The following is a 15,321-nucleotide window of genomic DNA, read 5'->3' as shown; positions in this document are numbered from 1 at the left end:
AAAGTACAGCATCCTTTCTTGATCAAAACTCTTCAAAGTGTAGGGATAGAGGGTACATACCTCAATAACATCAAAGCCATCTATGAAAAACCCACAGCGAATATCATTCTCAATGGGGAAAGCCTGAGAGCTTTTCCCCGAAAGTCAGGAACACGGCAAGGATGTTCATTATCACCACTGCTATTCAACATAGTACTAGAAGTTCCAGCCTCAGTAATCAGACAACAATAAATAAATAAATAAATAAATAAATAACTTCCAAATCAGCAAATAAGTCAAATCTCACTCTTTGCAGATGATATGATACTTTATGTTGAAAACCCAAAAGACTCTACTCTAAAACTGCTAGAACTCATACAGGAATTCAGTAAAGTGTCAGGATATAAAATCAATGCACAGAAATCAGTTGAATTTCTATACACCAACAGCAAAACAGAAGAAAGAGAAATTAAGGAGTCGATCCCATTTACAATTGTAACCAAAACCATAAGATACATAGGAATAAACCTATCCAAAGTGGCAAAGAATCTGTATTCAGAAAACTATCAAGTACTCATGAAAGAAATTAAGGAAGACACAAAGAAATGGAAAAATGTTCCATGCTCATAGATTGGAAGAACAAATGTTGTGAAAATGTCTATGCTACCTAAAGCAGTCTACATGTTTAATGCAATCCTTATCAAAATACCATCAATTTTTTTCAACAAAATGGTACAAATAATCCTAAGATTTATACGGAACCAGAAAAGACCACAAATAGCCAGAGGAATGTTGAAAAAGAAAGCCAAAATTTGGTGACATCACAATTCCAAACTTCAAGCTCTATTACAAAGCTGTAATCATCAAGACAGTATGGTACTGGCACAAAAACAGACACACAGATCAATAGAACAGAATAGAGAGCCCAGAAATAGACCCTCAACTCTATGGTCAACTAATCTTTGACAAATCTTTGTCAATCTTTGACAAAGAATGTCCAATGGAAAAAAAGACAGTCTTTTTAACAAATGGGGTTGGGAAAACTGGACAGCCACATGCAGAAGAATGAAACTGGACCATTTCCTTACACCACAAACAAAAATAGACTCAAAATGGATGAAAAACCTCAGTGTGCGACAAGAATCCATCAAAATCCTTAAGGAGAACACAGGCAGCAACTTCTCCCTAGAAACATCGCCAAAAGCAAGGGAAGCAAGAGCAAAAATGAACTATTGGGACTCCATCAAGATAAAAGCTTTTGCACAGCAAAAGAAAGAGTGAACAAAACCAAAAGACCACTGACAGAATGGGAGAAGATATTTGCAAATGACATCAGATAAAGGGCTAGTATCCAAAATCTATACAGAACTTATCAAACTCAACACCCAAAGAATAAATAATCCAATCAAGAAATGGGCAGAGGACATGAACAGACATTTCTGCAAAGAAGACATCCAGATGGCAGAGACACATGAAAAAGTGCTCCACATCACTTGTCATCAGGGAAATACAAATCAAAACCACAATGAGATACCACCTCACACCAGTCAGAATGGCTAAAATTAACTAGTCAGGAAACAACAGATGTTGGTGAGGATGCGGAGGAAGGAGAACCCTCCTACACTGTTGGTGGGAATGCAAGCTGGTGCAGCCACTCTGGAAAAGAGCATGGAGGTTCCTCAAAAATTTGAAGATAGAGCTACCCTATGACCCAGCAATTGCACTACGGGGTATTTACCCTAAAGATACAAATATAGTGATCCAAAGGGGCACATGAACCTGAATGTTTATAGCAGCAATGTCCACAATAGCCAAACTATGGAAAGAACCATAATTTGCTGCCAGAATCATCTCCATCAACAGATGAATGGATAAAGAAGATGTGGTATATATATACATTGTGTATATATAAAAACACACAATGTACATATATACAGTGGAATACTATGCAGCCATCAAAAGAAATAAAATCTTGCCATTTGCAACTACATAGATGGAATTTGAGGGTATCATGCTGAGCGAAATAAGTCAATCAGTAAAAGACAATTATCATATGGTCACCCTGATATGAGGAATTTGAGAGGCAAAGTTGGGGGGTTGGGGGTTAGGGAAGGAAAAATGAAACAGGATGGGATCAAAGAGGGAGACAAACCATAAGGGACTCTCAATCTCACAAAACAAACTGAGGTTTACTGGGGGTAGGGAGGTATGGAGAGGGTGGTTGGGTTATGGACATTGGGAAGGGTATGTGATATGGTGATGGCTGTGAAATGTGTAAGCCTGATGATTCACAGACCTGTCCCTGGGGTAAATAAGACATTATATGTTAATTAAAATAATAAATAAGTAATTGAATGGATAAATAAATAAATAATTTTTTAGAAAGGTGATCAAAGATCTAAGTACACTGAAAGATATACCATGTTCATGGATTAGAAGCCTTGACATAGTACATATCACTTCTCCCCCAATCAATATGCAGGTTTATACAATTCTTATTAAAATGATAGGAAGAGCGGCACCTGGATGATGCAGTTGGTCAGGCTTCTGACTCTTGGTTTTGGCTCAGGTCATGATCTCAAGGTCATGAGATCAAGCCCTGCACAGGGTCCATGCTCTGTGAGGAGTCTGCTTGAGTTTCTCTCTCCATCTCCCTCTGCTGCATATAGCTACAGTAACGGAGACTGTGTCATACTGACAGAGGGATAGACAAACAGATCAATGGAACCCAGAAATAGAGCCACACAAATATGCCTAGCTGGTATTTGGCAAAAACAACTCAGCGGTGGAATTATAGTGTTTTTAACAAATGATGCAAGAGCAACTGGACATTTGTAGGAGAAGCAGCAGCAGCTCAATCCAAGTCTTGTAGCTTATGTAAGTGCTAACTCAAAATGGATCATGGACTTACCTGCGAAATATAAAATCATAAAATTTTTTGGGAAAAAAGTAGGCAAAAAAATCTTTGGGATCTAGGGTTAGAAAAGGTGTTCTTAAACTGGGCATCAAAGTCATGAGCCATAAAAGGAAAAATTGATAAACTGACTTCCTCAAATTTTAATCACTTACTCTGCAAAATAATGTGTTAAGGAGTCTGTTAAGATGAAAAGACTGAGAAGAAATTTATGCAAACCGTGTAACCAACAAAGGACTAGTATCTAGACTATATAAAGAACTCTCAAAACCCAACAATAAGGGCTGCGTGAGTGGCTCAGTTGTTAAGAGTTTGCCTTTGGCTTTGGTCATAATCACAAAGTCCTGGATCGAGGCCCACATCAGGCTCCTTGCTCAGCGGGAAGCCAGCTTCTCCCTCTTCCACTCCCCCTGCTTGTGTTCTCTCTCTCTCGCTCGCTCTCTCTCGCTCTCACTGTCAAATAAATAAATAAATAAATAAACTTTAAAAAAAAAAAACCCTCAACGGTAAAAAAGCAAACAATCCAATTCGAAAATAAGCAAAAGATATGAAAACCCATTTCATACACGAGGACAAACAGATGGCAAATAAGCCCATGAAAACATGTTCAATATCATTAGTCATTAGGAAAATGTAAATTAAAAGACAGTAAGATATTACTACACACCTATCAGGTTACTAAAATATAAAATAGTGACAAACCAAATGCTGGCAAAAGATGTGAAGAAATTTGATGTCTCTCAATCTAGAGAAACTTGACCTTGCTGGTAAGAATGTAAAAAGGCACAGTTGCTCTAGGAAACAGTGTGGCGGTTTCTTTAAAAGTCATACGCACAAGCATTACAGACCCAGCAGCAGCACACCTGGGCATTTATCCCAAAGACAATGAAAACTTATGCAGGACTCCATTTATGTAGCACGCTTGAAATGATGGAACTATAGAAATGGATAACAGATGCACAATTTCCAGGGTTAACACAGGAGCTGGGGCAGAATGGAAGTGGCTAAGATAGCATGAAGGATGCTGGTGGTAATGGAAATGTTCCATAGCCTGAATGCGTCTATGCCAGTTTCATCCTTGTGATACCATACTGGCATTTTGTGAACTATTACCCTCGGGGGAAACTGAGCAACAGGTACAGAGGATATATCTGTGAACTCCATGAGAACCCACGATCGCCTCAAAATAAAAAGTTGAATACTTTTAAGTTAAAAAAAAATATGTGGTGCCTGGGTGGCTCAGCAGATTCAGCCTCTGCCTTCGGCTCAGGTCATGATCTCAGGGTCCTGGGATCGAGCCCCGCATCTGGCTCTCTGCTCAGCAGGGAGCCTGCTTCCCACAACCCCCCTCCCACCGCCTGCCTCTCTGCCTACTTGTGATCTCTCTCTGTCAAATAAATAAATAAAATCTTTTTTAAAACTGTAAGGAGGAATAAAGGACCACAAAGAGCCTTAAAAGAAGGAAAGAAAGAAAAAATAAATAAAATAAAAGAAGGAAAGATGGGTGGGAGCACCATTGTTCCCCAAGCTAAGGTGCTGGAGGCATGGGAACTGTGGGGAGGGAATAGCGTAGCCAGGTAAAACAAAGTAGGGTCAGTTAAATTTAAATTTCAAGTAAGTAAATAATTTTTTATTATATGTATCTCCCATGCAATATTGGAGACACACTCAAACTAAAAAATTACATGTTCTTTATTTGGAATTCACATTTAACTAGCCATTCTGTGGTTTTATTTGTGAATTCCGGACACCCTAGGAGGGAAGGCTTGGGACACAGGCGTCTGGAGCCACCCAGGGGCTGTGGCCCAGAAAAGGCAGGGTGGGCACTGAGGGATGGAATCGGAAGACTGGAGGAGAGTGGCCAGAGGGCCAGGAAAGGGATGGCAGGGACCACAGACACCAGAGGTGGGGCAGTGCCTTAGGAGGGGGGAAGGCAAGACGTTAGCTGGGGACATCACCCAGCTGCTGCGGTTATGGGCCTGTGCTGGCAAAGTGACCCTCTGTGGGCAGTTTACATAAAATTCAGAAAAAGACCAAAAGAGTGACTGCTTGAGTTTTCAGGTGCTGCTCCAGGCTGGACGGCGCCTGATGGCATATCCAAGAAGGGGTCAGGATTTCTCATCTGTTTGCTTGTTTGACACCCACCTGCCCCCTCACTAGCTCCAGGATCGGGGGATTTTGTTTTGCGGTGACATCCGTGCTTAGTGCCTGGCAGGTACATGGAGCGCAAGGAAGAAAAACAGTTCAGAATGAAAAAAGGAGTAAATGAATCAATCATCCTGATTGGAGCTACTCTCTGGATCTATCCTGCAGGCAGACCCCCTTAGAGCTTGACAAAGGCGGAGGACAAGTCTTCCTCTTCCAGGAAGCCCGCAGCAGCACGCTCTGAGCTGTCACAGACTGGCACTTGGGATGCAGGCTTAGTATAACCTCAAAAGGGCTGTTTATTCTCTCAAAACAAGGTTTCTAGTATCGTCCTCATTATCTTAAGCATTAACTAGTCCCTGACACAGGGACTAATAATAATATTAATAATATTAATGTTAACAGCTACCATGGACAGAAAACTCACATGTGCCAGGCAGTGTGCTGGGTGATTTTCATACATTTTTTTAGTTCATTAAATGCTCTAAGCAGCTCCCCTCAAAAGCAGGGGTAGGACACTCTCTGTACATCCCCGTTCTTGTGGAAATAGGTACCTCCTTGATTTTCAAGAATACCCTCCCTACTCCCATTTTAGGGCGAAAGTGGGTTGACAACGACCCACCCCAGCACTCCGGAAGGGCAAGTGGTGCTAATCTGAATATTCAACTACTCCATCTCCCTGGCTACAGGAACTAATTCACGGGCAGCTTCAGGACCCTCCCGAGACAGTGAGACTTGGTCCTGAGATCTTTTCCACTGATGGGGAAGCACATGTCCCTCTCTGCTGGGACTGCTGGATCAAGAGCGGCTGGTTGTCAACATGCACCAGGGAAAGAAGGCAACAAAGAGGAGGCAGAGCTGCGAAGCAGAAGAGAGAGAGATGATTTTGCTGGAACCCCTGGATCCAGCCATGCCTGAAGCCTCTTACCCAAGGAATCCTGGGACTTTTCAGTTATATGAACCGATAATTCTCCTTTCTATGTGATAGTCAGTATGACCTGGATCTGACTTGCCACTGGACGAGTCCTCCCTAAATGGCTGTGTACCATTAGCACGGGATTATATTATAGAGGAGGAGCTGAACCAGGCAGAGACAGATAACTTGGTCAGCCACAAAGTGACACGACCAGGAGCTGGAAGTGTTCTTAACCACTGTGGCTGACTATAGAGCTCTACATTCTGAGTGTGCATGTGTGGGCCCTCCTGCATATTCTCTTTCTCATTAATACTCATAGCTACAGCAGATGGAGCAAACAGTTGGTGCTCAATAAAGCTGTACTGGAGGGTGGGGAGATGAGGTAATTGGGTGATGGACATTAAGGAGCGCACATGATGTCATGAGCACTGGGTATTATATGCAACTGATGAATCACTGAATTCTACCCCAAAACTAGTAAGACACTAGATGTGAACTATATTGAATTTAAATAAAAATTTTTTAAAAAAAGCTCTACTGAATGAACTAAATCAGTCACTTCCTTAAGAGGTCTTTGTTTAGAGGGCGCCTAGGTGGCTCAGTGGGTTGAGCCTCTGCCTTCGGCTCAGGTCATGATCCTAGGGTCCTGGAATCGAGCCCCGCTTCTGGCTCTCTGCTTCGCGGGGAGCCTGCTTCCCCCTACCCCTCTGGCTGCCTCTCTGCCTACTTATGATCTCTCTCTCTGTCAAATAAATAAAGAAAATCTTAAAAAAAAAAAAAAAAAAAAAAGAAGCCTTTGTTTAGAAAAGGCTCCCAATCAGTGATGCTGGATTCTTACTCCAACTCAGGCTCACAGTGTACCTGTGTACCTCTGAGGAACCACCTCCCTTCTCTCTCCACCTCCCCTCCCCAGGCAGACGAGCTGGAAGCCAGAGCAGGAGGGACCTGTGAGACTCATTGGCCCATGAGGGCCACCCCAAACTTCCTTGGGAGAGGAGGTCTCCCCTTTCCTCTCCATTGGACCCCAGAGACACATAAGGAAGGGCGTCCAGTGTGAGGTTCTGCAAATCGCTAGAAGCCCAGGGCAGAGGGGGGCCAAGCCCCGGGGCCACCATGGACCACGGGACCTTTGTTTTCTGTCCTCAACTCCAGTAAGGCTCAGCCAGAAGCAGACGCAAGGGATGCTGCCCAAGCACCCGCGGCTCCCAGGCAGCCAAATGACCATAAAGGGCACTCAGGAAAGTCCGTCCCACAGTACACGCCACCACGTCCATGGCAACGAAAAGCAAGAAGGGAAGGCCATGCCTGTGGGCGGGCTGAACACAAGAGCTGCTGGGACCCCGGTCCCTGCCTCTCCAGGACTGGCACTTTTGCGAGCTCCTCTCCCCCTTCCTCCTCCTCTCCCCACTGAGGCCCTCCCCGTAGCCTGGAAATATACTCTGGTGTCCCCTCCTTAAAAAGCAAAAGCTCCCTGGGACCCTCAGACCCCTCCAGCTCCTGCCTCCCATCCTCCCTTCCCAGCCTGGAACCTGGCAAGTCGACGGGACACTGCTGGTCTCCCCCGGGCCCCCAGCTCATTCCTCCATCTGATCCCATTGACCCTGCCCAGTACTCAGTCAGCCTCACCTGTAAGGTCATGGTTAGGGTCATCTTTGCCAGCCCTGCAACAGCTAGCTCTTCCTCGGGCACTGTGTCATCTACCTGTCACTCCAAAACTTGGTCCCCTGAGACCCTGAAGTCATTCCTAACTTCTTCCCTTCCCACGTGCATTCAATTTTGCCACCCCTGCTGGTTTTGCCTTTTACAGGTTTCTCAAACCCACACCCTCCTAAACAACACCCTCATCTCTCACCGACCACACTGTACTGTCTCTACGACCAGCCCACGCCCTGTCTTGTGATTTTTCCTGAAGCGACATTGCTTTGTCTGTAATTTCCCCCTCATACTACATGGGCCTCTTCTCTGTGAACTGGCTTCTGCTGTTCTCTGCCTGGAATGCCCCTTCCACCTTACTTCCCATCTTCTTAGGTGTCCTCTCCTCCAGGAAGTTTTCCTGGATGCCCAGACTCGGCAACACACCTCTCCTTTGAGCTTCCTATCTCACGCTTGTGACATTACAGAGAACTTGTCCTCTGGGGTTATTACCTCCCCAACTGGATGAGAGGAGAGGATCTCAATCATGTTTACTGAACAGAGGTTATTATTAGAGGAAACCCCACCTACAGAGGTCTTTCTCCCTCAAGAAGAAGAAAGAGGAGGAGGAGGAGAAGAAGAAATCTATGAGAACCAGAACATTTCTACTATCTTAAAATCCGGAATTGACGGGTCCTTCATAAGCCAAAGTGCTTGATCAACAACTTCCTCAAACCAGCCGATGAGGTTCAAAGTCAGGGGAATGGACTCTTCTCACCCTTGGGAGCTGCTAAGGGGATTTTGGAAAAATAAAAATAAAAAAATATATGAAAAGAATGGGATGCTATGCTGTCTGTCCAGACTTGCTATTCTGACAAAGCAGTTCCAGAGCATGAAATGTAATCTCCAGGGGGAGAGGGAGATGTTTTCATCACGTCTTACGAGTGCACGGATGTTTCAGATCTGGCATCCTCTGAATCAGAGCTCCACGGAAGGGCTTCACACAGCCCTGTGTGGCAACACGTGTTCGCGGCAGAGAGTATGCAGAAACCCCTTCTCCTTGTCCTTTTCACGGGTTTTCCTCTTCAGTTATAGCTGAGGCGATTTATATTTTCCCGGTGGGAGGGCGAGACACAGATTTCCACACCAGACCTTCCCTCCCCTCTCAAATGCTGCAGGCCAGGCCTTCAGCACAGGTCCTGGGCATGGAAGCAGCTGCAGAAAGAGTGGGGACCCAGACAGCAAGGGGGCTTGCTGTGCCTCTAGGGATGTGCTTCTTATAGCCTTAGAAGACAGAAGCTCCCCCCTCACCCCACCCCCACACACATGCCCTCCACATGGACCACCGTCCATCCTGCCATAGCGAGGGAAGGGCTAGGGAGGAAAGGACAGACAAGGACCACCAGCCCAGCCCGTGTGGGGGCAGGAGGTGGGAGAAGCTTATCTTCCAGATGCCCCTGATTTCTTCACCCCCAACAGCAGAGCTTGGCCTTCAGAGGCACCCAGGGAATGGGGCCGATGTGACCAGGAAAACAACATCCCCAGAATCCCTAATGCCCCACTGGGCCGAGGCTGACTCTGGCCTGGCTGGCTCCTCGCCAGAGAGTCCTCAGCCACTTTCCAAGGACATAGAGGGTGAACGTTCCTGTCGAGGTTCTCTGAGGACTGTCCCTTCCCAGCCCTGACCCTCCTCGGCGCTCCCCCCAGGGGCCCGTGAAGCCCTGGGTAAAGACGCCAGGGCCCAGAGGCTGAGTCACTCCCTCAGGGCCGACCTGGGTCAGAGCAAGTTCGTTATTTCAAGGACAAGTTCTCAGACCCCTTATCCAGCCACGCCTGGCAGGAACCGAGAGGAGAAACGTCCATGAGCAGTTGAGAAAAGGGCTGATCTGCTTCTTTGGGGTCTGAGGCCTCGGGTGCCCTAGGGGGGCTGGGCACACTCTGTGCCCACGTGTTCAACACGCAGGCGAAGACACGACCCCTGCTCCAGCCACTGGAAGGGGGCCCTGCCTCTGGGCCAGACCACAGGAAGCCCAAGGCAGGCCTCATGCAGAGCCATTTTGGGGGGTGAGGAGGGGGCCATCCCTCCAGATGTGGGCAAGGGCAGCCAGGCAGGGCCAGGTCAGCTCTGTGGGAGGCCCCAGAACGGGGCCCACTCCACGTTTTTGATGTGCCTGCTGGGGGAGGGGGTGTCTAAAACCATTTCAGAGAAGCCCAGAGAAGGCAGCCTTGTTCTCTGTGGAGAGGGGGGATTTCAAAGGCGACCCTGCCGCTAAAAAGGTTTCCAAAAAACCCTTGCCTTTCTATGGGCTCCAAATCACTCCCTGGCCAGCAACAGTCAGGAGAGGGTGCTGGGAAAATGTTCCCAAGGAGACGCGTCCCTCAGTCACCCTAACTCCCAGGGTCTGGAGGCTGGAAAGCCATGAAGAGCCCCCCGCCCCCCCCGCCCCGCTATAAAAGGGCCGGTTTAGCATCCCCCAGGGGAGGTCTCCAGCAGTCTGGGTCCCTGGGGAGGCCTGCCTCAGACCCCCCGTGCCCCACGTTTATGAGAAGACCGTCAAGCTGAACGGTGCCGCTTCTACTCGCCAAGTCCCCCTGGTGCTGCTAAGGGCGGCTTTTGCCCCCACCAGCTGCAGGCATCCACTCTGGGTTCGGGCTTTTTAGCAGGGGAAGCTGTCCACAGGGACACTGGGCCCCAACAGTCTTACTGGGACTTCAGAGTCAGCCCCAGCTGGGGCTCTTGGGCCCACTAGTATTCCATTCCTGCCCCCACCATCGCCCCCCCCTAACCCTCCCCAAGCCTCCAGGGCCAAGTAGGCACACCGCACAAACCATGTACCGGTTCTCTCTCCTCCCTCCTCTCTTCTCTCCTGGTCTCATCCCCTCACCTCTGGACCAGGCCAGGCAGGTCTCTGTTCCCTTTCATCATCTTCTGCCTCAACACTGCTGCCAGATTCATCTCCCTCAAGCACTCAGCTACATCCAGGCTGTACTCTGCTCCCAAACCTTCAATGGCTCCCTTGTGCCTAAGTCCAAGGTTGCACATTCAGGTGCCCACAGGGACCAGGCAGGGGGCATAAATGAGCAAAGCAGCCCCCAGAATACAGTAGGGGTGGGTGGGGACTGTGGTGCCTGGGAACACTTGGTCCCCGCTGCTGCCGCGCTCCCGTCGCCTGCGCTGTAGGGGAGAGCCCTGGCTGCTTTATCTTCTGGTTAATGAAGAGAAGCCTAATAAAATACCAGTCAAGGGACCTCCAGATTTGGAACCCAGCCCGCAGGGTCGAGTCTAAACCCAAACCCCTTAACCTGGCATTCAAGGCCCTCTGTGGCCTGGCCACAAGCTACCTCCCCACCCTCACTGCCCACGATGCTCCCACGTGAGAGGCCTCGATCCCAATGAGGTCAGACTCCTCCAGCCCTCAAACTCCCTCCTCTGCTCCTGCCTCTGAGCCTGGCTCACCCCAGAGTCCTCCCACAGATCCTGCACCCTGCATCCTCTGGCTACCAGCATATCCTCCGAGGACCTCCTTCTGCTGAGCCCTCCGAGGCCGTTGTTCTCTGGTGACCCGCCTTCCTTGTCCAAGCTGCCCCCTCTGCCAGTGTTGGGCCTGCCACAGAGGAAACTCTTCTGCCTTCAACACCCAGGCCTTTCTGGTAGACTTCCTTGGATCCAGCGGTCTCGTTCCAGGAGCATCAACCACCCGGCACTGCACATACCTGGATGCCAGATGCCATCAGCTTCCCCTGCAGGCAGCACAGGGTCCTTCTCGCCACTGACCCTGGTGGGGAGCCACACACAATGGAGAGAGCCCAGCCTTACCTAGACCCTGCTTCTACTACTTTGTCTCTGGAACAACTTGGAAGCATCACTGAAACTCCCTGATGAGACGCAGGAGGGCACCTGCATGGGTCCCTGACGTGTGGCAGGGCTCAGCGCCCCCACCCAGGGACACCTCCCTTCCTGGCATGATGTGTGTGCCATGGTTGTCTCCTATGGGGTGCTGTGAGGTCTCTGAGGGTGGGGACCGGGTCCCTTTCTCCCTTGATTAGCTGAGACCACCCCAGCGCTCTGCATGCAAGAGGTGCTCACTGTTCTTTGATGAATGGCCTCAATGAGGCCAGGGCAGGGCCAGCAGGTGAGGAGGGCAGGTTAGGGCAAGAGATCTCACCCTGCCACCCAAGGCATGGCTCACATGGGTCCCCAGCCCAGGCCTTGCAGGGTGGGCACCATGCAGGGATACAGCATGGTGACACTTTCTGCAGTCACGTAAACATCTTATTCAGAAGCTCGGGCTCTAAGACAAGCAGCTCCTTGCTACCTGCTCCCCAGGAACCAGGCCAGCTCACGGTACTGCTGAGCAGGCTCAGGTGAGGGGTCCTGCCCAGCCCCCAGCCAGGACTGCCTCCCTTGGGGGTCCGCACTCTGCTCGCCCCAAGCCCCGGATGCCCCCCCCAGCCTCCTTCCCCATCCCGTCCCCCAGCCCACCTCTCTAGGTAGGAGCAACCCTTCCACCTGAGGACACACGGCTTCCAGGCTCCGCGCAGAAGGAAAGGTGGAAGGGGGGGATGGGTGGGGGAAGCACCTTTGAAATCACTGTGGTCCAATTAGCTAGGCTCTTCGCCCTTCGTGCTTACAAACATGCACACGCATTAACACCTGCTCCAAAAGCAAACATTTTTAGATATCTTCATCTTTACCTCCTTGACACTCCCATGAAAGCACTCTCAGCAGCCGGTGACTGACAGGATAGTTTCCTTCTTCTACTTCAGCAGGGGGCTTTCAAACAGAAGAAATTAAAAAGCCACCAATCTCCCTGTCAAGCTGAAGTCCTGGGGTCTTCCCTGCTCCTCCTCAGCTCCCCAGGGCCCCTCCCCACCAGCCAAGCCCCACCCCGCACACAGTTGGGGTCTGCACCTCGAGGGGAACCCCTCTTAAGTCAGGGGGACACTGGACACCCAGACCCGCTGCATGTGCCAAGGCTGCCCTGGGAGGGGAGGGCACCATCCTCACTCTGAGCACGATTTCACTGAATAAGGGCCTTAGTAATGGCTCCTTTTGCAGAGAATGTAGCCGGGGGCACAGATGTAGAGCAATTCTCCTGCATTGCCGGTGGGATGGTGGTTTCACACAAGTGCCTCGGAAATCTGTCCGTCTGTATCTACTGAAGGTGAACCTGCTAGTGTCCTGTGACCTGCCAGTTCCAGCCCCACCGATCTTCCCATTCAAACCGCACTTGCACCTGCTCGCCAAAACCCACACACGAGAATGCCCAGAGCAGCGCACGATCTGAAACAACTCCAACACGGAAATGATGGAGAAGCCCATCAGGAGTCGGACAGACAAGACGAATGGTGAAGTGTCACAGGACGGAAGAGCACACACCCCCAAACTATGGGCACGAACCTGAATGAGCGAAAGCCACCAGACGCCAACAAGCAAAGACCGTACGATCTCATTTAGACCAAGTGCAAAATGGACCCAAAAAGCCCTATGCTGTTCGACATAGGGACGGTGGCAACATGTTGTTGTGCAGGGGGGTGGGAGGGTCTGGAGGGGCCAGGAGGGGCTTCTGGGATGCGGACATGCTCTGCTTCCTCTCTGGGCTGTTGGTTACACAGGTGTGCTCGGTTCGTGAGAGCTGCACGGTGAATGGATCTCTTCGAATGTACGCGGTTAAGGGTTTTCCAGAACAGTACTCTGTCGGCATGGCTCTTTTTCAGACTAAAATGGAGCAGTACTAGAGGAAGCCAAGGGTCAGGATGCTCAACCCACACCTGAAACCTCCCTGCTCAGACTGCAGGGGTCTTGGAGAAGCAACCACACTTCCCCCAGAGACCCAGGATTCCAGAAACTCCCAAAGCCCTCACTGCCAAGTCCTGCACTTCCCCGGGCCAAGCCTGCATGTTCACCGAAAGCTCAGCAGGGCCCCCCTCTTGCACGGGGGGCATCTCAGTGGCCAGGGAGACCACACCCATCCACGGAAGGCACGGAAGATCTCACACCTCCCCTTCGAACCTCAGGCCAAGAGGGAACACGACGGCGCTTTGAAAGACCCCGCCCCTCCTCTGGAAAGGCTGAATTTTCCAAAGTCCAAAAACCACTTGAAGAGGAATAGGAAAAGTACTGAAATAACTTGTAAGCACTGTTTTGACAACGTGCCTGAGGAATTCATCACGTTTAGCGGGGAAACGCGAGCGGTTAAATCGATTCAATGTCATGACATACGGAATTGAGGCATAATTGCCCCTGAGTGCTTGACAACTGGAAAGCACTTCGTTTCAGAAATGGAGGGAAATTTATGCTGGGAAATGGAAGAGATTGTCAAAAGTTTGATTGTAATGTGAGTGAAGCTGCGACAGGAAGGCTGGATGGAGAAAATGCTCCAGCTCCCGCACATTTTACTCCCCTTCGAAATGTCCCCGAAACAGCAGCTGTGACTCCATCTTTTGCCCTAAAAGCAGTGAAATGATGATTGGAACCACAGATTTCAAACCCCGGCGAGTGGTCCCAGCACGGGTGGGCGGAAACGCTCTCTTACCAATCATGTGGTTGGCAACGTGGATTTGGATCTCTCTCTCGTTCTCAAAGGTCATCTGGCACTTGATGCACTGGTACGTCTTTTTCTGTTTGGAAGCCAAAAAGAAAGGAATTAGATAGTTAGGAACTAGAAAAGAGCATAAAGCAAAAAGTGCCTGGAGGTCCTAGCTCAAGAATTTTCAGAATGGCTTGTGGTCCCCTCCCAGGTGTCTGCAAGTCCTTCTCTTCCCACCTGCCTCTGAGTCCAGCTCTCCAGCCTGGGGAAGGGGACTGAGCTACATTCTAAGGGAGCTGCTCCTCTGTTAGGTCTGGGGAGACGGCCATGATGGGACTCACCATCCCAAGGTGAGTGCACACAGTATGACCATGGAAAGGAAGTCAAGGGAGGCTGCCCCACTTGGAGCAGACCCATCTATGCAACCCCCAGCTACCCATCCATCCATCCATCTACCTACCCGCTATCTACCCACCTATCCAACTACACACACACACACACACACACATCTGTCTACCCATCAATCCATCCACCTATCTTATCCGTCTACATACACACCTACCCATCCACCAATTCATCCATTCACCCTCCATCTACCCATCACCTGCCTGTCTTCCCCTACATCCACCCACCGATCCTCACTCTAACGATCCACCCACTCATCCTGCTCTCCAACCATACATCTATCTTTCCATCCACCCAACTACTGTCTCTCTTTACCGGCCCTAAGGACCCTGTGGCTGAGCAGGGGATACTGTTCCTGCCAATCCTGGTACTTAGAAGCAACTGAGGGATTCCTCATCTGCCCTAGGCACACAAGACCGTGAGCGATCCCACAGCTCACTTCCGCACACAGGAAGCTGAGACCAGCTGCCTCGAGGGGGTGGGAGCGGGAAAATGGAGATCATCGGAAGCTTCAGAACTTCTTGAAGTCCCATTCCAAAGAGCGGAGCTCATTCTCAACAGCTACGCCAGGCTGGGTGACGGTGAAAGCAGGCCCTTGTGGACAGGGGCAGTATTGCCTGTGTAGGGGAAGGTGAGTGGATTCGAGTCTTTATGAAGGGGACGGGGTGGTACTGGGATCCAAAATATCCAAGCGTTTTGAAGACCACCTCAGCTCCGGGACCACGGAGCCTCCCTCCACCCCTGAAAGAGGGAGCAGGACTTCGGAGTTCTTGGCTGAACACTCAGGCCCAACCCTCCAT

General features: G+C 49.7%; 1 protein-coding gene across 1 annotated transcript in view; it reads right to left on the bottom strand.

Annotated features, from left to right (window-relative positions):
- The window catches only part of ZNF423 (zinc finger protein 423), a 267,923-nt gene that overhangs the window by 119,837 nt on the left and 132,765 nt on the right, over positions 1–15,321 (bottom strand). The window contains exon 4 of the mRNA XM_044256198.1: positions 14,123–14,207. Within this exon, the coding sequence (XP_044112133.1) occupies positions 14,123–14,207 (85 nt within the window). The remainder of the gene's footprint in view (positions 1–14,122; positions 14,208–15,321) is intronic.

This window comes from Neovison vison, chromosome 7 (assembly GCF_020171115.1).
Source record: "Neovison vison isolate M4711 chromosome 7, ASM_NN_V1, whole genome shotgun sequence".
In the NCBI taxonomy this organism is placed as follows: domain Eukaryota; kingdom Metazoa; phylum Chordata; class Mammalia; order Carnivora; family Mustelidae; genus Neogale; species Neogale vison.
This window is presented reverse-complemented; position numbering and strand designations above follow the sequence as displayed.